This window comes from Alligator sinensis, unplaced genomic scaffold (assembly GCF_000455745.1).
Source record: "Alligator sinensis unplaced genomic scaffold, ASM45574v1 scaffold832_3, whole genome shotgun sequence".
Classification (NCBI taxonomy): Eukaryota; Metazoa; Chordata; order Crocodylia; family Alligatoridae; genus Alligator; species Alligator sinensis.
In genome coordinates this window covers 65,760-90,784 of record NW_005843336.1, presented here as the reverse complement: position 1 = coordinate 90,784, position 25,025 = coordinate 65,760, and the positions used below count along the sequence as shown (strand labels likewise).

At 40.1% G+C, this 25,025-nt stretch overlaps 1 protein-coding gene across 3 annotated transcripts in view; it reads right to left on the bottom strand.

The window, feature by feature from the left end:
- The window catches only part of LOC102385816, an 85,971-nt gene that overhangs the window by 32,224 nt on the left and 28,722 nt on the right, over positions 1 to 25,025 (bottom strand). For all 3 annotated transcript variants that reach the window (XM_025194896.1, XM_025194897.1, XM_025194895.1), the window contains exons 5-7: positions 13,824 to 13,910; positions 10,816 to 10,954; positions 8,537 to 8,637 (exon numbers count right to left, since the gene is read on the bottom strand). In XM_025194896.1, coding sequence (XP_025050681.1) covers positions 8,537 to 8,637; positions 10,816 to 10,954; positions 13,824 to 13,910 — 327 coding nt within the window. The remainder of the gene's footprint in view (positions 1 to 8,536; positions 8,638 to 10,815; positions 10,955 to 13,823; positions 13,911 to 25,025) is intronic.

Sequence of the window (25,025 nt, the reverse complement as noted above, 5' to 3'; positions counted from 1 at the left end):
TTGGCCACTCTAACTGTGAAGAAGTTCTTCCTAATGTCTAGTCTAAATCTGCTCTCTGCTAGCTTGTGGCCATTATTTCTTGTAACCCCCGGGGGCGCCTTGGTGAGTAGAGCCTCACCAATTCCCTTCTGTGCCCCCATGATGAATTTATAGGCAGCCACAAGGTCGCCTCTCAACCTTCTCTTGCAGAGGCTGAAGAGATCCAGGTGCCCTAGTCTCTCCTCGTAGGGATTGGCCTGCAAGCCCTTGACCATACGAGTGGCCCTTCTCTGGACCCTCTCCAGGTTATCCACATCTCTCTTGAAGTGTGGTGCCCAAAACTGGATGCAGTACTCCAACTGTGGTCTGACCAGCATCCGATAGAGGGGAAGTATCACCTCCTTGGTTCTGTTTGTCATGCATCTGCTGTTGCATGATAAAGTGCAGTTAGCTTTACTGATGACTTCGTCACACTGACAACTCATGTTCATCTTGGAGTCCACTAGGACTCTGAGATCCCTTTCCGCTTCCGTGCTGCCGAGCAGGCCATTTCCTAGGCAGCAGATGTGCTGGACATTTTTCCTCCCTATGTGCAGCACTTTGCATTTCTCCTTGTTAAATCGCATTCTATTGTTTTTTGCCCATTTGTCCAACCTGTCCAGGTCTGCCTGTAGTTCTTTCCTGTATGGTTGCCACCTCCTCCTATTTGACATCCACCCTCCCTTGACATTCAGGGTTCTGTCCTCCTTTTGGACAGATATTCTGTCCTCCTTTGATTCTGCTCCCATTTCTTTCTTGTTTTTCAGGGTCTCCTGTGGTGGGATCCTATTTCGTTTTCCTATGAAAGTCCCAAAGATCTGTAGCCTCCGTTACCTCTTATACATCCTATCTTGGGGAACCTCTCTGTTCATAGTGCTACATCTGTTATCTTTAGGTCAATGACTCACAGATTTATATCTTGCTCCCTTAAAAATATTGGACTTGCTGCAGTCTTTCTAGATCTTCTTCCACAGCATAATAAGAATTCTGTTCTCATCAATCGAATAGCCACCACACTTATCTGACTTTCCTGACAGCTATTAGATTGCTTCTTTGGTAGTCATCACTCTGGTTGATATAAAATAGAACTATGATGATATAGACCTAAATTATGTGCAAGGTCCTTTTACTCTCTGGCAAACTTGTGTAAGACTAGGAATTCTGCAGCCGTTCTGATTGCATTACAAGTTATGGATTTCAGTGTCAAGCATAAAAAATAAAATCAGTACAGAAGTCCCCAAGTTCTTATACAAGTTATATACATACATACATGTGTGTGTGATATATGCACACATACCCATGCACACGCATGCATGCATTGCTGTGGCCCCATTTTCAGATTTCAAGAGGACAACGATTTTCAACTTGACCACGCATAGTTGTATCCTAGACATCATCTGGGTCAAATGGCAGATTTTAGCAATTGAGTAGGAGGTAGCAGGGCTTTTGGCTAATAAGGAGAAGATAATTAATTTCCCTACCTACTTTGGGAAGGAGAAGACCGTCTAAGAGTCACACTAAGGTTATGAGACAAAGGCAACAGAAGCGTATGTCTGTTAAAGTTAACTCCAGTGAAATATGTTGCAATTATGACATTTAAACTGTCATCTTTGCATTTCAGAGCTAATAGCCTTCTAAGAAGAATGGGATAGTTCACACTTACGACAACTACTAGGCCTGGCTGCAGATTCAGAAAGACACCTCTTCATCGGGTAGGTTTGCAAGATTTCCTTCACTAATAATTAAGGCTACAAATAATTAAATGGAAGCTTAAGCTCTGGAAGAACATGTCTATGCAAGGGATATCTTTCAATGTAAACTGCATAGCTGTGGAACGGCAAAATATGCCGGGCCCTGCTTATACTGTATCAAGAACATTGTTGAACCTTAATATGTGACAACAGTGCCTTTTTTGAAACAGAATTCACCTTCAGCACCTACTGTGAAGGACAGTATTATCTACAATAGATGGACCTAGTTATTTATTTCAAGTGTTTTTGCTTAGTGGCCATGATTTTGAGGACACTTAACAGAATTACAGCTTTATTGTAAAATATTTTCGACATTGCTTTTTGCTCTGGTTTACCAAACTTACAAGAAGTATTAAAAAGGCATGCCTTTCTTAAAAGATAAATAACATGGGAGAACTACATATTTTGTGCCTGGCTCTCATCTTCTCTATGACCTGTTTCCAACACCTTGGCAGTACAAAAAGCCCCTTATCATAGTAGTATGAGGGTCCTTACTATCAATAAGAGTCAGGCCTGGAAATAGTCCTGCCTTCCAGTCCATGACTAGGGGTAAAATGTTTTAAAGAATTGTGAACTGCATGCGTCTGAGACTCTTCATTTAAACTATAAATGAACATTGTCCTCAGCAAAATTGGAATTACAAGCAGGTAAATTATATTATACATTAAAGTGATGCAAAACAGTGTTTAGATTAGAAATATTCTTAAAGTTAAATATAGCCATTCAAAAATCTGCAAAAATCTTCATTAATAGGGGTATCGTATATGGCTAAGGGGTGGGACTACATGGGGTGGGAATATGATACCAAAAAATGGGGGGTTGTATTCCCCATTTATTGGTATTGGGAATACCTGGGGTGGGAATGCAATATCAATAAACAGTTTAGGCCATGCCTCTACACAAATTTGTGCTAGTTCAACTAAATCAGTTAAAAATGCTTTGTAGCTAAACTAATGCCAGTCTGTAAGTGAACAAGGCCTTGAATTTTTTGAAACCCAATTCTATCTCACAAGGCACTCTGAAAATCTTTTGGGTTCGTTTCTTTACTGCTTTTCATTCTATATAGTTATTTATCCCCATGCAAGAGTGAATGTGTAACACTATCATTGCAAACTGCTGGCATTTCACAACCACTTTGTACAGGTTTCAAAGAGGAAGCAAGTTGCCGTAAGATGCTAAATCCTGAAAAATCAGGCCTTCTCTAAGGAAGATATTTTGCTTATGCTTGTTTGTAAATCCTTGCTCTCTCTTCCCTATGAAAAACAGGGCTCTTTAAGAATTTCACACTTATGCGTCCAAAACACAAACCATTTCATAGCTATATACAGATTTTTCTTTAAGTAATTTTTCCATGCATTTTAACTCTTCTACACAGCATCTTCATGGCACTTAATGTTGTCTCTGTTGGTGCTCTGTCAGTATAATGTCCTGAAATCAGTTTTAATTCATTTTCAAATGGCACTTTCCCTTCTTCATGTTTAAAAGGCTCCTTCATTTTATTTCTCTCACATCTCTGTGAACAATCTCTTCTGCTTCAGTCAGGCTCATCATAACAAGGATCGAGCCAAGATATATTTGCCTTAGACCTGGCAAACAGGGGCCCATGTGACCTACCTTTAGACTGGGGCAGGATGAAAGGGCAAGGAGGCCTCCTCACGGTTTGCTGTCATCTCTACTAATCCTCCCTTCGTTTAGAAACAATTAGAGAAGTCACCTGAAAGTGTCTACAGAGAAAGTTCTCTTGATGAGTTATGAGAAGCCAATCTAACTCCAACAGCCAGTGCCAAAATTCTGCTCTTGCTTACATACATTGGGGAAACACTGTTTAGTGGAGTTACTCAAGATTTATAATTGAATAATACAGGGTTTGGCCTTGAGCCTTAAAAGAGGAGCACTAATTTGTGCATGGTCAGTGGCATAGAGTAAAGCCAGTTTTCCATGAGTGTAGTATATTTAAAAGTTATCTTGTGTGTGTACACGATAACTTTTAAATATACTACACTAGTGTGTGTATGTATGTATGTATGTATGTATACACACACACACACACACCTGTGTGTGTGCACGCGTGTGTGTGTATACATACACACACACACGGACCATACATACACATATACATACATACACACACACACACACACACACACACACATATTGTACTTAATACATTTATTTTTACACAGTGTTTCATACAATAAAATTCACCTTGATGCAGAGGGGCAATGAAAAGTCTCTACGGGATATACACCTATGGGCTCTTTTGAGGTCTTAAGCATCATAATGGGCTAGCCCCCTTACCAAGGACTAATTTCACACACACTGAATAAATTGGTGGAGACAAAAATTGAGCAAGTGCAGCTTATAGGAGTAACTGTGCAGCAATGCAAGAGGGAAACGTGAACCTTGTCTAGAAACTACTTTGTGGACAGTGTACTAAACTGGATTTTGCCCGTATGACTCGACTACGCATTGCAATACAAGGGCTTGCTCTTGTATCCTACATGCAAGACTGTCACCTGAAGTCAAAGTGGGAGTTCTGACCACAAACCAACTAATTGCACAGTGAACCCTCCCTACACAAACCCTCTTTTATACTGCACCTAAGCAATATTATTCTATTTCTTTAAATACTGTTATATGCAGCTGACGACTCAAGAAAGTATGAGAAGCCCTTGACTGCAGTGCTGCTAGGACTCTGCTGTTATTACGTTCATACCATGGTGGCAACGTGTCCCAGCAGTGACATGCCCAAACAAACATCACTCATCAGCTCCCATTCACATGTTCCAAACCTGTGGCAGTGAGACTACCCCAGAAATGCACTCCCCACTGCCCCATGTTCAGTCTCAAGATCTTTGTCTCTGGCATCATTGAGGATGATCACTGGAGAGAACCCCTGCACAGCTTTACATGTGCATTTCTGGGTTTGGCATGTGTGAGCAGGACCCAGTGGGTGCTTGGGAGTGCCTGTTTTTGGACATAATTCCAGCAAGCCATGGACATATGCTACATATACCAGCTAAAACAGTCTTTCATTGCAGCCACAGCTAATCCTGCAGCTGCAATGACATGATAACATTTCAGAGGAATTAGTACATGATGGAAATAACAGCTGACTATGGCTCAATCCAGCCAAAGAAAAAATGCAAGTAGGAAGAAAAGTTATGCAGAGAGGAGCTGGAGGGGATGCTACCCTCACTCGCTACCAAGGCTACCCACTTTCCAATCACTGAAGGCAGCCTTGCAGTCCTGAGCAACGTGAAATGGCCAAGGTCTGTTGCTTGAGCAGCGCAGATTTGGATCAGCTATAGCAGGGGTGGTGTTTGGGCCAGCTTTGGTAGTGGTCAAGTCTCAGCTCTAACAATGACCCCTTCTGTGGCTCAACCATTTAATTCTTTCAGGCCTCCACTTTTCCATCCATAGAACTGCTTACTTACATCACAATATATACTGTTAGGTTTCATTTGTGTTTGTATAGTCATCTAATGATAAACAGTACCATATAAACAGTTTTTTTGCAGAAATGGAGCTATCAATTAAAATATAAAAAGAAATAGGAATAACCTTTATTTTGGTCTTATAGCAGTCTCAGACCAAGAATACATCATTATGGTTGCCCTTGATGATTCTTCACTATCCAGATCATATTTTAGTCAAGATTAATTTAAATAGCCAGACATCAAGCAGAGTCCAAATGCAATTGTACACCTAACTCGCACACATATTGTCACTCATTGCATGTATAAATCAGGTATTCATGTGCACAGATGACCAACTGTGCACACTGGTATGCTATTCAAGTAAAGCCACATGCTTTACTTTACAAAGCTTAAATGCTAAACCTGCCTGAAAATCTAGACCTGCATTACAACATTTCATTTAGCAAGAAAAGGTGAAAACTGACAATATTTTTTTACTTTTTGTAGTAAGAGTGTGTGTGTATTTTTCCTCATGGTGTAAACAATTTTAGTAAGTCCAGCATGTGAAATGTCTGTCAGACAGACTTTATTAAATTAAAAGATAAACGGGGAGATGGAACTACTGAGTCCATAATCATAAGACTGCTTTTGACTTCTCTCCAGAGCATGCAGTACCCAGGAAAAGAATGCAAACTGCAAATTAAACCTTCAGTTAGCTTCAGCAACCTGACAGACTGGCCCAAGAAATACTGCTATGTCTAGCAGATTGGAAGAGTGATGTGTTCATTGCACTGAGGTGTGAAGAACCCAGCCCATCTCCCAGGGCACAGCTGGTGAACTGTACACAAGGGAGGGGAAACAAGCAGGGTGGAGTGGGGGAAGGATTGGGGAAGGGACCCAAGGTAAATTAGGCAACATCTTGTGCCTCCTACTTCTTCTACCTAGACAGTTTTGGTTGCCACATCACCTGGAAGGGATTTTCTACTTGAGCAATGTTCTGTGAAGTGTTAGATAATGTCACTGGAATTAGGAGTGTGAATTAGGTTCTCAAAGGCTTCAAGTATCATCCATCACTTTGCCTTACACACAGTCTTATTCCAACACAAGATACTGAGAAAGTTCTTATTTGTATTGAAGCTGTCATGGATATGACTAGCATTAAATAAGCAGCCACATATACCATAAGTGAAAGGCAACACTCTTTGGAAAGAAGATTATAACCTGCACACCCATGAGACACAAAGTATATTTGTCAAGAAAGGGAGATTTTTGATGGTGAAAATTCAGCAAGCCTGGTCTCTCAGTCTTTTTAGTCAGCTTCTCTCTGCAGAAAATAAAAATGCTTTTTTGTAAATTTGCATTCCCTAAATCTCTCTCTTCTTTTCTATTCTTATGCCTTCAGATCCTCTCAAGTGCTTCCCCTTCCACTAGGGCTCTGTATGAAAGGCACGAGACCTGGGATACAAAGAGGAAGGTGCAGAGCCGCTCCCAGCAGCAGCAGACTCCTCAATCTCACACAATGCTTTTTTTAGCAAGAAAACACTGTGTGAACTTTAATTAATACCATTGGCTAATTACTTCTTACCTGAAGAGGTAAATGACTTCATACATACAAACAGTGAAACAATGGTAGCCTTACTCTCAAACTTTCAAGAGAGTAAGCGGACAGTCCCAGGCCAGCCTCCTGCTGGCAGGGAAGAAAGGGCAATATCCATTTGTTCTTGTTTCATTTCCAAGAGTCACTCGGGGTACATACAGATGTTTGAGGAGGTTAGAGGGAGTTCAGACTGCGTCAAAAGTGGCCACCCTATCTAATTTACTTAGCCCAGGTGTGGACCTTACACTTCGATTCCTAGTTAGGTCCATCTAAGTGTGATCTAAATCCTGTACAAAAGTTCAAGACAGTTAGATCGGTCTAAAATGGGCCAACCTGATCTAAGTTAAGTGTACTTCTGAGGTAGTCTATCTTAGATTGGGTCTGGTGAGACTGACTAACTGAACTTCTGTGCAGTTCCCAGAACAGATCTGGGACTGGGAAAGCGCAGCCACTGTCCCCAGCCCTTGGGGCTCCACTTTTCCTACCTCCCCCACAACAGGCACTAGGTTATTTTTAGTCCCCCAGCCCCTCCGCCACATGTATAATCCCTGCCCCCATGGACTGGCTGGCCAGGCTCCCTGAGCCCCCCAAACCTCCCATCCCTCAAGCCACTTCTGATGCCAGTTTTACCAGCATTCACTGGTGCTGGGACCCAAGGAAGTAAGTCAGAGGGGCGGAAGCAGTGGGCAAAATGGGGGGAAGGTTAGTTGCTGGAGGGGGTTGTTTGTGTGGGGGGGGGCAGGGGGCTAAAAATAGCCCCCTGGTCCCAAGGGGTGGGGGAAAGACCCCTTCCATCTCCCAAACAGCCCCTCTCCCATAGACTATGCTAGTCCCCTGATCCCATCAAACCCTTCCGAACCCCGCCAACTTCCTCTGTGGACCCTGCTTGCCCCCCAACCCTTCAATCCACCCTGCAGACCCACTAGCCCCCCTGATCTCCCCACAGATCTCACTTGCCCCCCTGATTCCCTTGCAGACCCTGCTTGCCTCCCTCCCAATCCATCTGATCCCTCCCCAAGAGCCTGCTTGCCCCTGATCTTCCCAAGTCCCACCACTAGCCCCCGCATCCTGATTTACCTTAGATTGGGTAGCCATTTTTAGCTCAAGCCAACCTCCCCCCAACCTCCCCAAATGTCTGTATGAGCCCTCAGATGCTCTGCTCATAGCTACAAGTATAAGAAACTGGACAAACAGAGGTCCCACTTCCTAAATACAATCTGGCCCCTTTATGCTACTTGGTTCCTTGCTGGGCGTGGGATTCTCAGTTGGCAAAGCCAATGCTGACAGCAAGAATTCCTTCCCCAACCCAGAATAGGGGCCACGTTGGGGAAAAGGGGGTTGTGGAGGGGCAGAGGTGCAAGCTCTTATGCCTTGATCGATACTTAACATTTTTGGAAGTATACAGCAACTTTTGGTTAAGAATTTCTCTTTTTCTCAAACACACAACATACCCACCTTACCAACATAGCTATGCCAGCAAAACTGTCCCCACAGAAGTACTGTCTTGCACTTTTCATTGCAAATGAGCCCTATGGAGCCTTTGGTTGGGGAACCCCCTAACTGGGTCTGTTGCACATGCAGACAGGCTTTAACAATTGAGAAGCCAACTCAGAGGTGGTTCTCTCCACCAAAGGATGCTTGGGCTCAGTAGATAATCCATCCTAGGTCAAGCAGGAAGCATGTTGAAGCTGCACTGTTCGGAAGAGGGACTTTTAGGGACTTTCTTTTTTGAATATGAAAGAATGACTTACTTTTTTCAGCTGTCCGTAGCATTTGTTCAGAAGAGCTTTGGTTAATTCTGTTGCACTGCTTCTCCCATGAGCATGTGAAGGTGAAGACTTAAGAGCAATCACTGTAAAGTAAAAAAAAAAAAAAAAAAATAATGGCCATATTTTCCTGTGTTATAAATAATGTTGTAACTAGCAACTAAAATGTGATTCTTTCTGTTCTGGCCCATTATTATAAATGTTCCTTCTTGCTCCCTAGTCTTGATAGTTCAACTCACTCTCTACATGGACTTTGAGAACCTTCAACACCAACTCCGGTTTGAAAGCAGAGCTAGGTTAAGCATAAGTTTTGTAAAATCTTACTAGACTGAAAGGCTCAGTCATTTCCTTCCATTGAAAAAACCGCAGAAGGGAACAAAAAATGATTTTTTGGTGCATGGACAATTCAAGTAAATGGTGATTTTCAGTGGGAGGTCAGAGAAAGTAACAGTAAGTAGCAGCTGCATGGAAAGGGCAGGGGCTGACCTTGGATCCCTCCAGATCTCAAGGTTCTGTGGAGAATCCTGACCCCACTTCATGCACTTCATGCCCTGCTGCATGTTGTCCTAGGAACTTAAAATGACAGCAAAACCAAAATAAGTGGCTGTGATATTACCGATCCTCTGGTCTACAGCTGAGGAGCACTTCCCATTCCATTCCACTAAAAGAAATTGGACCATGAATTCCAACACCACCGCAAGATCACAGGAGAGTTATAGTGAGCTGTCCACTTAAAAGTGAAAAGGTTTCAGAGGGGCATGCCACTTGGAACATTACCACAAAAGTGATACAAAGTCAGCTGAAACTAGTATTTCTTCCCAGTCTCTGGCTTAATAACTTGTAAAACCATTACAGTATTTCTTGCTTTCTTCCTCAAGCCCTGTAGCCTCCCCTGCATGATTCTCTGCCCATGTTTACTTAGTTAAAAGCCAAAGCATTCGATATATATATAATTTTCTCTCATTATTACACATGCAAAGAATAAACAGAATTTTATTTGATAGAAAGCTTTGGTTCTGATTTTCAAAAGGTCATGTGCATAACTGAACACAAAAATATGAATTGGCATAGTCGGCAACTAGTTGCAAAAGCTGATTTGGTAATCATGAATGCAATTTTTTTTTTTATATATAGATATAGACACCCCCCCCACCTACGTATGAAATGACCATGAACATGCAAAAAAACTAAAAAAAAAAAAACCCCAAACCCTGAACAGAATGAAACTAAAAAAATATGAAGTTTGAGTTGCATTTATTCTACTGTAGTCCATTAATTGTACACTTTGGCTGCTAAAGCATTGGCCAGGAAGAAACTATTGGTTCTAAAGCATGAATTATATTGCTGAATTTTCCTATTGCAGTTCTGCTCCCTTTGAAATTGAGTTTACAGTTAAAAAAGGAAAATGTATTTCTACTAAGCTCAAGTCAGCATTCACTGATCTCAACAGGCTTCTTTCCAGTGACAACAATGGACTGTAAATCAAACTCATGATTATGATGCTACAAGTCCTCAGGCTACCTGAAAATGTTTGTGATTGTGATAATGGTGGTTCAAGTAGTTTGCATATTTTTTAAAGAATGAACCCAGAATAGTCCTTTAATACTATTACTAATATTATAATTTTCATATTATAATATTATTATAGTGTTACTCAGAGGTCCCAATAAAAGCAATTCCTCATTATAATACCAATATACCAGGTTATGGTCTAGATCTTCAGTTGGTATAAACTAAGACTGACTGAAGTCTATGAATTTATCCTGATTTCACATCAGTTGGATGGCTTGTTCCTCTGACTCAAGTTTTACAGTTTGAGGCTTGGACCCTACAAAAATATTGCTGTGGTCACAACACTAATCTCCTTTAGATCCCTGGGACTAGTCATGGCAAGTAAAGTTATATGCAAACATGTTTGCAGGATCATGGCCTGAATTAAGAGACAATGAATCAAATACATGTAAAACAAATGGAGGGAGCAAAGGAGGAAGAACAAGAGTAACTGAGAGAGGAACACGTGATTCTATACACAGGCTATGAGCACAAATTGCATGTTTTGATGGATTATTTTAAGAGGATACAAATGACTAAACTATATTAAATCAATTATCATAGTCTGTTGAGTGCATCCTCTTGTTTTTATGTTTTATTATGGACATTAAAATTTACAAATTAAATTAAATTAACTAAAGGGAAAGACAGAGAGAGAGAGAGAGAACTATTAAAAACATTCTGACACAAAAAAAAAGTGTAAGGAACTCAACTTTTTGATTTTACAGCCTGAAGTTTCTCTTTAAGCTGTGTATTGTGACTGCCTTCTAGGATCAGTGTCCAAAAGTCTTCATAATCTTGCTGGCTCTTTAAGATTCCTTGTCTAATCAGTTCATTCTGCAATCCTACAATCTTTAAAAAGAGAGAGAGAGGAAAAAAGGAAGAGAGGAAGTTAAATGAATAAAGAGTATATTATTTCAAGTTCCTATTAGCTTTATATTACTTACTATTCTTATTATGTAATTAACAAATGCAGACTGAATCCTGCCATAGCTGACACAATGCATGTGAGCAGAGAAACTTTCTAATATGCCCACTGTTTCATAGTTGGTAGGGTCGGAAGGGACCTGAGCAGATCATCAAGTCCGACCCCCTGCCATGGCAGGAAAAAGTACTGGGGTCAAATGACCCCAGCAAGGTGTTCATCTAACCTCCTCTTAAAGACCCCCAGGGTAGGAGCCAGCACCACTTTGCTTGGAAGTTGGCTCCAGATCCTAGCCGCCCTGACTGTGAAGTAGCGCCTCCTGATGTCTAGTCTGAATCTACCCTCTGCCAGCTTGTGACCGTTATTTCTAGTCACTCCTGGTAGTGCTCGGGGGAACAGGGACTCCCCCAATGCCTGCTGGTCCCCCCCGACTAGTTTGTAAACAGCCACTAGATCCCCCCTCAGCCTTCTCTTGTGGAGGCTGAACAGGTTCAGGTCTCTTAGCCTCTCCTCGTAGGGCCTGCCCTGCTGACCCCTGATCATGCGGGTGGCCCTCCTCTGGACCCTCTCGATGCTGTCCACATCCCTCCTGAAGTGCAGCGCCCAGAACTGGACGCAGTACTCCAACTGCGGCCTGACCAGTATCACGTAGAGGGGGAGGATCACCTCCTTGGACCTGCTCGAGATGCATCTGTGGATACATGACAAGGTGTGGTTGGCCTTCCTGACCGCATCCCCACACTGCCAGCCCATGTTCATTTTGGCATCAAGAAGGATGCCACTGTACTGGAGAAGTTGTATGTGCCTGAAGATTTGTTCAGTGGCCCATATATAAGGACATCTGGAACATAACATATTGTACTTCTGATACAGACTGAAGCCTGTTCACTTTCCAATGTCTTCTGAGCACAACATCTAGCACCATACTGATAGGATGAATGCTTTACATATGCCTCTTTTCTTGCAGAGCACTCCTCCCTGGGGTTGTGATGAATGCTCCGCCACATTAGACAGTGTACCTTCCATCTGATTAGAACGTGCTACGGAGATACTCTGTCTGGCGACCTGTGCAGAGGAAGATGCTCTCTATACGCCCCCTCACCACCGGTGCCACAAGCAACATAGAGCACAAAGTAGGAAGTTCTGGAGCTTTGGATCTAAATATTATTCCTTTAGCACTGGACATTTCCTTTAAACCTGTACAATTTCAGTGCCCTATAAAGGTGATGTATGATGGCAAAAGGAGACATCATTAGTATGATATCAAGAGGAGACCTCACCTGTGAACTGTAGGAATACTTCCCCTCCAATTTTAAGAAGCAAGAAGGGCATGCATGTATGGAATGGAGCTAAAAGACGCATGCTGGGCAATTCTGGCATTTAGATTTACTTCTCTCTCAGAGAAGTAAAGAAAAGCTTCTCAGGAGTTCTGCAGTCACAGCAGGCTTTCAACACTAATTCAGCTCTTACTGAACCAGTTTGAGTAATCGTTATCTATTTAATAATAAAGGCAGCATAACCATTTGAGAAGCATGTGAAGGGAAGTTATGGCTTTGGATTCCCACCCCCCCACCAACCAAGCAGAAAACACAGGACTAAAATTTGTGTGCATCTAAAAAGAAAAGACCAACAAAAACTGCATGCTGGGGGGAATAAACCCACTTCTTCCTTCAGTCTTAACAGACAGTATTCCTTGCGTTTACACATGCAGTTCCATTATATCCTCCTCAGCCAATTAGACCAAGTTAAAAGAGCTACTGTCCATTCTAGTAGGCCATGGTAAAGTGCTGACCACAAACAAACCAAGGACCACAAGGATAAAATGTATTACATTATGTGAAACCTCTCTCCACCACAATAAATCTATTCTACATCAGCACTGACTGATTTACATCCCCAAATCCTAAGAAACATAAAATGTTCTTACTGCATAGATAGTTCTACACTTATTCTATTACCAAGAAATTGGTCCAATCCCCCGTGACTGTGCTTGCTTCCACATATAAAAATATCTCTCTATAGCTATATATAGACACACCAAAGTGAAAATCTGCATTTGAGAAAGAACAGTCAGATATGCAGATTAAGCTCAGCTCCTAAAGACAGACATAGATAAGATGCAGTTCTCAGGGGTCTGAGAGTTGCTGTTTAGGATCTATTTGTAATTCAAAAACAAAAAATCCCTGTAAAAGAAGCAGATAACTCACAAGCACAGAATTGGGATATTTTTACTAGTTCTATTCTTTCCATATTAGCAGTAACCGAAACTGGTTTCCCTCCAACAGCTGCTCAGTGGCTTTTTCAAAATGGGTAACTTCAGTCCTTTCCCTAATAGACAAACATTTATGTAACAATATGGAGTGGCTAACTGGCATGCTTTTTTGGCAGTTTCAGCAGGGAGGCCAAGAACTGAATAGGAAAAGGGTTTGAAATACTGATCCATAGAAGAGAGAAAAATCGCCCGAAGGCAGACTGGTAGGCAGGATGGGAAAGCTCAAAATGCTGCAGTGTATGGTATACTTGCTCTGCGAGTAAATTGGAGGAGTTTAATGCAAAAGTTGTTAATTCATTAAGATCAACCAAAGCTGAGAGAAGGAGAAGGCAATTTTAGGTGAATGCAGAGATTTAGATAGACAAAATAAAAACAACATCATGAGTTCATTTAATGTATGTTCAAGCAGAGCTCGATGGCAGACACAATAGCTCCAGATTGCTAAAAATAAGACACATTCATTATAACATTTTACAAATAATTCAGGACCCCTAGTACAAGGAAATGTAATTCTTGCAGCATACCAGATAATTACTGGACTGTGGAATAGACTCAAGGTACTTAGCATCATGAGATAATCTGCAGCAGGGCACTTGACGTCGAGGCGTACACTTAAAAGCAAGATGAAGTTTTGGTCAGTATTTTTTTCCAGTAGCTGGGAAACAAAGCACAAAACAAATGACAAGTAAACATTCAGCCACAGGAAGCCATTAACAACAGTGGGCACCAATTAGGACTCAGCAGGTATTTCTAACACCGCCTGGTGCTCTAGTCCTGCCTCAAATGCTTTGACATAACACTCTCAAACTTAGGCTTAGGAAACAACAGGCTGTTTCATTTACTCAGCAATTTGTAGCCTGCTGATAGGCCCATAAACCTGTTTGTAGTCTTTTTCTGTTTCCCTTCAAGTTTGTGCCATTAGAAACTGCAATTACTGCCTGACCAAAGGAGGACACTTTTCAAGAAAGAAAATAAAATTAAGATACTGTGAGCCTTCTCTCTCTTTCTTGTCTCTTATTTCCAAATTCTCTTCTGGCAATGAATATAAAACACAATGGGTGACTTCAGGAAAATCTGCTCACAAAGAAAATACGTGCTATTTCCTGCTTTTCTCAACATAGGCATTTCAGGTTTTTTTAAATGAAAAAACAAAACAAAAACAAACAGAATTTTCAAACACACTGCGTTGTCAAGGAAGGTGAGGAAACCGTATCCTTCTTAAAATTTAGCCATGAACTTAAATGGTGATCATTTGCATAACAAACACATTTCCCCCAACTGAGAAAAAAGAAAGAGAGTGAAATAGTTGTCATTTTAAAATGTTTGCATTAGTTAAAAGATATTTGCCAATTATACAGCAAGGAATTTAAAGGGATTGTGCAAGCATTTTAAAAACCATTCATGAATTATACTTCACCCAGCATCCTCCTGAAGGAGGCAAATACCACTTGCAAAGAATACAGGATGTAATAGATTTTTATTCTTGGGCCTCAAGTCTCCAGAATAAGGCAGGCTGAGAATTCCCAAAGCCATTGTGTCAACTTAAGTCAAGAGGAACAAAACCCCCTGGAGTTGCACCACTGAAACATCAGTGAAAGATCAGAATCCAGCTCATGAAACTAGGCTCCTCCTTCGGCACATCATGAGAAATCCTGACCCTGAGAAGTGGGTGGAAGGAGTCAGTGGTTCCACTATTTTACACAGATGTCAGGGAAAGTGCTTCAGCCATCGTTCTGCCAGATGTAAGTTGATCAAACCATTGTTACCAGTGAAAATCTAAGAATTCTTCAGATCTTAGTTAATCAACCTGTGATGTTTCTGATTAGCTACTTACTACAAGGAGCTCCTACAGCCTGTTTTTAAAATACCCAACAACAACAACAAAAACTCTGTAAGTCTGATCTATTACAGATGGTTCAGTACAGTCCCTCTAACTGTTGGTTGTAGTAGACTCAGAAGCTAAATTTCCCAGTGAAAACTAACCATTGGTCTCAAAGGGGTCAAGCCTACAGCAGGGCTTCTGGTAGAACTTCAAAATGTCTTGGGTCTTGTGGTGAACGCCCTGGTATGGATATATGGATGCATAGTAGATACATGCTGTTAGGGCTTCCCAGCACTTGGCAGCCAAGATCCCTGAAGGATCATCATCCTAGTACCTCAGAATCCTGAAGCGTCTCATTAGTTCGGCTAATCTGATGGAACGTGGCTAGCAGATATCAAAGGGATATGAGATGCCATCAGCATGCAGAGAAGTAGCCCATTGGTAATATGTTAGTGAAATTTTGACTCCACACTACTCCCTGTGCCACAGGAACACAAAAAATCAGCACTGCAATAGGAAGAACTTGGGGCTCTGGTTGTCAGAGTTTCACTGGTGTAATATGGAGGCTTCAGTTAGTTTGCCAACTTTTATGTCTAGACAAAGAGCTGGGAAAGTATTTGGAAGTACAAAATCTCATAGTGAACTGAAGTGCTGTTTCAACACAAAAAGACATACAAAAAACTAGAACTCTTGGTTCCAAAATGATACCTTTTGGATGAACCAAGCGTTCTAGTTTTTTGTATGTATTTTTGTCTCAGACCAACACGGCTACCAAGTACACCCCGTTTCAACACAAAGACCTTTACTGAAGAGACCTTTCCGTGTCAAGACTCCTGCCATACAGGAAGAGAGAAACTGTACTCGGAGTTTAAGATACCAAACCTCTCCAGGCATTGAAACTGAAGTTGCCTGAAAACACAGAGAAGATAGGGAAATCAAGGAGAGAAAGAGAGACACCAAGGAACTTGCTCATAGTCACAACAGAATCTATTGGTGGTAGGACCCAGTTCTGTCCTGAAGACCAATCATCTTTCTTTAACTTGGATCTTGAATGGTCTAGGCTAGAGTACGACATTATATGAGAGCAACTTCCTTAGAACTACTTATTTCTCTTGAGACCACTACTTCATTTCACCTAGCATTTTGCCATCATTGTATTGCCTCTGAGATTCTTTTTTTTTATTCTCAGTGCTGACAGCTTTTTGGCTTCATTGATTATATTGTTTAATTACAAAATACCAGTATTTGTGTCCCTAGTAAAATTAATTTCTTATTGCTCTGAAAGTAAAAGGAAAGAAATATTGAATTTAATAAAGTAACTTAAGTTATTTTTTTCCTTTCCATGCTAGTACAGGAAACACAAAATAATCCTACATGAAACATAGCACTGAACAGCAAAAATATTCAAACCAATAGGAAACCAAAAGTCTTCTCTCTCTCTTTAAATGTGGAAACAATTTTATACCTCTACTATTACCTATTCATGTAGCCTTTAAATTAATACTCATGTTGGATCCAATCCAGGTATTTACACTCAGGCAAAACTCCCATGGATGTCATTGGTGAATTGAGTCATTGGTGAATTGGCTACAACTTACACCCCTGTATTGGTGAATTGAAGGACTTCAGGTCTGTGCCCCTAAAAATGCACACACTGTATTATACTCATCTTTTACATTCAGCACCCTGAAAAAAGCAAACACAGCCCTCAATCCCCTGGAACCCACATATGTGTCATCAATTTGCTGAATATTTTACAAGAACCTTAAAAGACCCAGGATCCAGAACCAGCCTGGAAACAAAGTGGGATTTTTCCTAGCATCTTTTACTAGCTTCTGATTCAGGACTTCTACTTTTGATTTTAACTATTTATAAAAGGCACAAAGCACCAGGTTTGTCTCAGATGTGGGTCTAACAGATGTACATTGAATGAAACAAGAAAAAGGAAACTTGAAACCCTCTATTCAGTCACATTGCTGTGCTCAGTTAAAGCAGCCATGTCTTAATGAGTTAAAAAGATTAAGATTAGAAATCTGTATTGCTACAGCCTGGTCTATTTGTACATATGTCACTATCTTACTTTAACCTCACTTTTAACCCATCATAACAATACAGTTACTGATCCCAAAATGGTTAAGGAAATGAACAAAACACTTTATTGCCTTGACAGCTCAGTGCAGCCTAGCCCTGCCTTATCATAGAGCTTTATGCTGCCCTCCAGTAATGCAGCAGACCTAGGCTGTGAGAGAGAGAAGGTGGCATGTATGCTCACATGTGCAGTTCTGCAGCAGGATCCCCAGTGATCCTAGCCCAGGGGAGCCAGCAGGGCTGGAGATCAGCACCTAGCTTTTCCTGTGAACAACAGAGGCAGACAGTGGCCAGCACAGCTCCTTAAAAGTTATGGCAGTTGGGGTACACATCTGCTCACAGATTATCCCCAGGCCTCCCTGCAAAGGCTGTGGGACCTGTGTGAACCTGAGGGCAAGCCCCTTGCCTCCATACTCTCTTGAATTGTCCTCCCCAGCAAGGGAAGCATAAGCAGGAAACTCCCGGAAGCTCTCCGTCCTCCTCTTCTATATTTTTCCAAAGGATTGTAAAATATGGCTTACAATACGAGGAATAATTTTGTGGCTTAAAATAAAAACAACTGATATTGTTAATGGGACATTGAAGCAGCTAATGGAACTCTATGAACCAGTCGCAGAATGTAAGATTGAATACGGTTTCACTCTTGATGGAAGCACTTTTCAATACCATGGATGCAACAGATCATGTTCTTAATGTTGCCTAATCTACATAGCAGGTACTTCAAAAGCATTGGAAGTAGCAAGGGCTGGGTGCCCACATCTGCAGCTCATTCTATGGAACCACTGCCATCAGTGGTGTCAATAAGTACTTCTGAAGTCCTGAATCTGCAAAGCATTGACAAAATAATCTAACAACGATGTGCCAAAAAGTACTCATGAAGTCTTTAATCCTTTAATCCATGAGTGTATTGCTTAACTCTGCATAATAAAAATGCTTCCAAAATTTCTGGTGAAAAATACCATTAATTTATAAGTGAAGATATTCTACCCATTTAACAAACTGTCTTAACTCTTGAAAGGCACTAACTGAACTGTGATCATTTTCATGATAAAAAACTCAAAACATTTAATTCTATTTAAAAACTGAGAAAAATATGCATTTTGATTCTAAAATTCTATATTCTCAAGAATAGCAAATATTATTTCTGTTATCTAAACTGTAACATCCTTCCTCTGCTCCATTTCCCTAAAATCCACTCTAGCCTAAACCTTGTGTAAACTAAAGTTTAACTTCACAAACTTTTTTAATGAAGCATTATAATCTACACAATAGAGTTTGCAATAGAAGGTTTGAGATGATTTACACTGTAATGTCTATTCAGAGGTATTTGTTATAACTCTTAGTTCATCTATATGCAGAAGCACTATATTATTTTCCATGACTTGCTTTACTTGTTTTCATGTTAACCCAGTTAGCCTAAAAACATGTACATTTTTGCAATATAAAGATCTAGGCAGTTTAGGAAATAATCATTCAACTATTAAATTTAAAAGAATAGAAAAATTATCAGAGCCTCATTTTAGATATTGAGGCCTTAATGATACAGTCCTTGAAATTCACTTTAAAATCTTTCTTTGTCCAGGACTAGGTATGGGGATCTATATTTTTCAGTCTACATATGGAGAAACGCACATACTGAACTCTCATTAACATTCAGTGGAATACAGTAATATGACGCCTTAAACACTGACGTGCAAATAAATCCCATAATAGTAAGTATTAGCATAGTTTTACAAATCTGAATGACAACTTAGTAATTGGATGCAGTGGCTTTCCACAGGATTTTAGGCACATTGGCACAAGGGTGTGGGATTAGCTTGCACTGAGGCTGCCCACACTGCTTTTGTTTGTGGACAAACAGAAGACACCAGGTTGCACGACTATGCATCTGACACTTTTCTCTGGCAATTAAACTCACTAAAACTCAGACAGTTTAAGAAAAAAATCAATCAATCAATCAGCCAGCCAACTAACAAACATTTATAAAACTGATAGGAAAAAAAAAACAACTTTATAAAACACATGAGAAATTTACTTAAATTCTCTGGATGCTTATTTCTTGTTGCATGAATACAACTGTAGTCTCAAATGAAATTTTCATGAGCTATGAGATTTCAGTATTATTTCCTATAATTCTTTGGCTCCTTAATGGGACAGAGATGCATGTAGATTTTGCTGGTCACTATGCAAGAATGACACTTACAGAAATCCATCCAATTCCCTCCCCATCTGCGCCTTTCTAACCTGCCTACCATATACAACACACATGCCATCTGGGACACAACCTCCAGTATAGCCAGGGTAAGACTTGCTATCCTGGTTCACACTGGCCCACAGGTTCATCATCTAGATGACCTTAGGGGGCAGGATTTATTAAAAGTATAATTTTCAAGTGAGGTTTAGAATGAGGGGGTTTGGGGAATTCATTCTTTCATGGCTACCCAACACCAGATTCAAACAACAACAAAGATCTAGAAATGACTGATTAGGCCTAAAGTCTGACAGGAATCTAAAGAAAGGAGAGGGAAATAAATTTAACATTGGTACAGGACACTGGAGAATCTGAACAGCATTCCTATCAGTTCTTAATGATAATGTTTCAGATATACTTTTTCATTTTTGATATTTCTATTATATTTTAATTGATTGGCCTGGATGCTTTAGTAAATGCAGTTTAAAACTGCTGAGAGCTTCAAACATAGCCAGATCTGACTAAGAAATAATCAAGGCAGATTCATCTATCACCAGTTATATAAACAAAGATAGAATGAATAAAAGAATATCCTCAGAGACAATCTTCACAGGAAAAAACGCCAGGTTCATTACAGATGAGTGCAGTGTAAATAGAGACAGAAAACAAGATAAACTGACAGAAAACTATTCACAATGTTTTAAAACGTAATGTGAATTTAACAAGAATTATTATTAACCTGCTTGAAAAGTGACTCTTTTCTGCTTTGCAAAGTTTCATTCTATTTCCTTGATAATCTGGTTTGAAAGACAGCTGTATTTCTCTAAGTAGGGCTGGAGTGGATTGCAGATGTGATATTCCAGGGCATTCGCCAGATGCAAGGTTTGTTAAGCAATATCTTATATTGGAATAACTATATAGTTGAGAAAAACAGCTGATCTAGCAGCTCTCCCATGCATATAGTTTGTCCAATAAACGATATTATTAAACAAACCTTGCTCCTTGTACTTCTGGCAGACAGTCCTTGTGTATGACTTCACAACAATTACAAACCTTGCCTACACGCAGACTTGCATTTTTTTTTACTTAAGCATGTATTTAAAATTGATTTAGCTACACTGGTGAAAATCTCTTTGTAGATGCTCTCATTTTAGTATGAGAGAGCTAATAATCAATTTAACCTAAATCTATTGGTTACTAAGAGCCTAAATAGAAATAAGCCCTCTTTAAATTTAAATGAGTATCTACTGGGGAATTTTCCCTGTATTAACTAAACATTTTAAAACCAATTTACATTAAACTAGCATAATTTTCTTGAGAAGATAAACCATTACACTCTCAGAAACAAAATTTACTATAATGGCTGAGACCATGAAATAAAGCTATTACAACAGTATTTTTCTAAGAAAAAATCGTTTTCAAAATCTATTTTTCTGTGGTAAAGTAAACTAATATCCATTACTAAACAAATCGCTATGTATTTGAGGCAGGAAAAAACCCCTAAAACATTTTACATTTTTTAGATAAATGTCTACTTTAAAAAAGTCAAATTTAGGATTTATAAATATCATGTTTAAAGAATGTCTTCTCTGTTGGGACCTATGTAGCTACAAACATAATTCAATGCAATAGTCCCTTGTTAAATATGGAAAAAAGCATTTCCTTTAGAAGAGGAAATTCTCTTAAGGAAGTTGTTTTAAGATAAATAAAAGTTCAGGATAAAGCCAGCAAAAGGTGTGAAGGATTTCTCTTTGATTTCCCAAACTTGTGTATTTGGGCTGAGACACAGACTACATTTTATGCACATATTAATAGGATGCTAATAAGTCTACAACTCTTCTTTAACATGGACCTGTAGAGAGAACCAGATATGTGGCACCAGATATATTAGACTTCTTAAACAGTTTTTTCTCCCCTTTCTTGCAGAGAGAACCAGATTGTGAATTTTTTATTTCAAGTTAAGTTGAGGATGACTTGCAGTCAGCCTATTAAATTAGACTGTTAACTCTGTCACTCTCCATTCAAAGCGGTCTTTAAAGCTCAAGAGAGTAGCCAGGTCTGTTTAGAATAAAAAACTACTCATGTTAACTGGGTCAAGAAAACAACTCTTTCAGCAAAATATTGCATCACTAAACATCCACAGCACACTGTTTGCTGAAGTCTCTTAGAGGACTGAAAAAACTCATCTTAAATTTGCTTATTTTTTGGTTGTTTCTTGTTTGAATGGATCTTCATTCCTGAATAATTTTATCCTGATTGGTTACTTCTCAGCTAATGGTAATATCTTTTTTTCCCCCCAATGACATTACAATAGTTTTTACAAAGCTATTTGTGAGTCATAAAAAGATTTTAACACCACACAGAAGATTAGATACTTAGAAGAGATAGTATTAAAAAAAACCCAAGATCCTAATTTCCTGAAATTTCCCTAGCAAATAAGACAGGAACACAATGCACTAGAAAAATATATACCCAGTTCTACAGGAACTGAATTCAAGAACTAAGTTTAGTGGCACACTATTGATTTAAAAATCATATTGTGAACATTTTACCTCTTTCTAAGCACAGTGTGCTATTATTGACAGTTTGTAGTTATTTTTTATTTATTTTTCAACTGTTTTGTTTTCCCATTTCTTGTAGGACCAATGAAAAAAAAAAATCAATTGAGCCACGTTCAGTTTGGTTGATAAGTCTGTTTTATACTCAAATCAGGAGACACTACAAAGGAAGGTGTATTTGATTTATTTGAAGTTTGAAAGAAAAATCATGAAAATATATATAACAACATGAGGTTGTTAATAGAAAAACTAAATCCTGGATCAAACTTCCTGGGGTATGAAGCAAGCTGTTAAAAGTTTCAAAAACATCTTAGGTCCTTTTCAAAATTTACTCAGAACCAGATGAGCTGATTTCTAATGCGTTTTGGCTAAATAGTGTAGATGTGGCCAAATGGTGTCAGAGCAGTATATAAATGCCTTCTTCTTGGCTAGTAGGTATCTAAGCTGTAAGTCTTGCTTCTCTATGAAACTTTTTTTCTACAGAATAAAGGCATTTGTAGCAATGTTTGTCCCCATCCAAATTAGCTAGCTAAGCCTGGGGAGAATCCAGCATCAGGAGTATAGTATTTATAAGCCAACCTTAATTCAAATTTTAGCTCTATCTATGAAGGGTTTTAAAACAAAAATTATTGTTTTTCTTGTGGCCGTGCTTAGAAGCCTAAGCATGGACCGGGACCCCAAGGTGCACAATATTTTCCAAAGTTCTCCAGAAATCATCAGCATTTTTCAGGCCATTGACACATGAATGGAGAGGAGAAGCTAGGGGGTCTGCACCATGGCAGCTGCACACAGAGAGCAGGATAAGCATTTGTAAGTGTGAAAAACAAGCAGCGGTACACTGCGGGGCTGTACACACATTTGTGGAGATCAGGAAGAGGTTAGATCAAGTTAAAAATGGCCACCTGATCTATGATAAATTGAGGTGGGGGGGCTGGCAGGGGGGATTGAGGGGAAGGCAGTAGGTAGGGTCTGTGGGGAGGGGGTTGCTGGGATCTGGGAGGGTTTGGCAGGACCAGAGGGGCTCACAGGGTCTGTGGTAGGGCTTTGGAGGGGTGGGGAGGCTCTGTCCCCCACCCCCTAGGACCAGAGGTTATTTTTAGCTCTCTGACCCCTCCAGTGAACCAACGCCCCATCCCACGTGGGTCTCCCCCCACCCCGGCTTACTTTCTTGGCTCTCAGCACTGGTGCATACTGAGTCTGGGGGGAATTTGGTAATATACCTACTACATGCATTTGTGAAGAGCTGAAAGGTAGCGATTCTCAAGTCGGGAGCTGAGGCACCTGGGAACACCATGAGATCCTTGCAAGAAAGCTACACAATATTAGCACTGTTTGGGCTTATCGCGTGAGTCAAGTGTAGATGTATGCATGCCTGAGATTTCCAATAGGAATCCGGGGTGTCGTAGCCATTCTGACCTGTGGTGCTCTTTCCAAGTTGTCTGCAACACAAGAATGGTTTTATTCTTTTCTTTAATCAAAAAATGAGTGAAAGCAAAGAGCTAGCACTTTGAGAGGTACCAAGAATCTAATGAGAAATGCCTCATCTTAAAAACATTGATAACTACTGCCTAAAGGAATAATAGGGAAGAGATGGAGCCTGCAACACATTTCAGATAGGACCATGATAAACAAGGAGACATTCTGCCCTTTCACAGAAGCTCAAGTTATAACCTAAAGCTCAGTTAATATAAAGCAGAACCACTGCTTACATTACCAACCGGGTGGCTCTGGACTATGAATGGGTCATGTTTCAGTCTGCAGGACATTTTCACGGATCTGGGGGTATCCACTGGTGCAGATTTAAATTAGAGCGCTGCTGACACTCCACCTAGTACTTCATTGTGGATACAAGCTAACTCAAGATAACATAAGCCAACATCCACTAATCCAATTATTTAGTGCTAGTAATGAAACCAGTGTTGCTTAGGTGTTGTTTCACAGTGAGGCAGCTCTTGTGCCATCTAGACTAGTTAAAGTGAAATAACTTAACTGCTGCAGTGAAGATATGCCCTCAGAGACACAAGCATCCTAGAAACAGTACGCGCTATTCAGTCCAGCAGATCCATACGACTAAGCCAGTCTTGATAGCGGAGATAGAACACACTATGTAGTGACCATGTAGTGACTTCTCCAATCTACTGGAGTAGGGATTGCTCCTCTAAGTGGAGCTCTGCTTCCTAGGCTGAGTGCTTGACTCAGGTAAGGCACAGATCACCATGCCTCCTTTCATTTTACCACAAGGTAAACATGCTGAAAGTCAACACTACAGTCTGCCATGAAGTTGACCTCAGGAAGTTTATGTGATAGGGAATTCAAGGCATATTAGTTGCCCTATATTTTAGACATGGGATAGCTCAGACTTGTAACTAAACTAAACACACTTACACACACTCCTGTTTTAACATTGAGGATAAGCCCTTAAGAAATATCTTACCAGGCCTCAAAAAAGTCTCACCAATAATTATGTTCTTTTTCAGAATAAGTATGAGTTATATGAAAAAATCTGATTTGTGTGGTTGTATTTGCAGAACAAAGAAGGGCAAGGCAGCTATAATTTAACACAAATAACCCTTGAGTGAATGATAACCTCAATTTCACTCTCACCAGCAAAACCATCTGTTGTAGAGCAAGACTCCTTTATGGAAATGCCTGTAGAAAGTATACATGGAACGGAAGTCCTAAGCCTGAGGTTACATCCTTGACAGCTGTATTTAGTAGCCCCAGAAGGATCTACCTTGCATAAATTTGTTTAATCTATTTTTTAATCTGGTTATACTATTAGCCTCCACTGTCTCCTGTAACAATTACCTTCCCAAAAGTTAATTATATGTTGTATAAAAACGCACCTCACTTTGTGTTTGTTTAGTCCACCTAGCCCAGGATACCATCTCTGACAGTGGCAGGAGTGGGTGCTATGGAGGGAGAGCAGTGAACTGGATTCAGCTAGTGATACATCTTCATAAACTTGGTTTTTCTTTTCTTTGCAGATATCTTAGGGTTGTTAAGGTGGCTGGTTAGCAACATGTGATCCTGCAAGTTGTCCTTTGAAAACAGCATCTTACTTTGT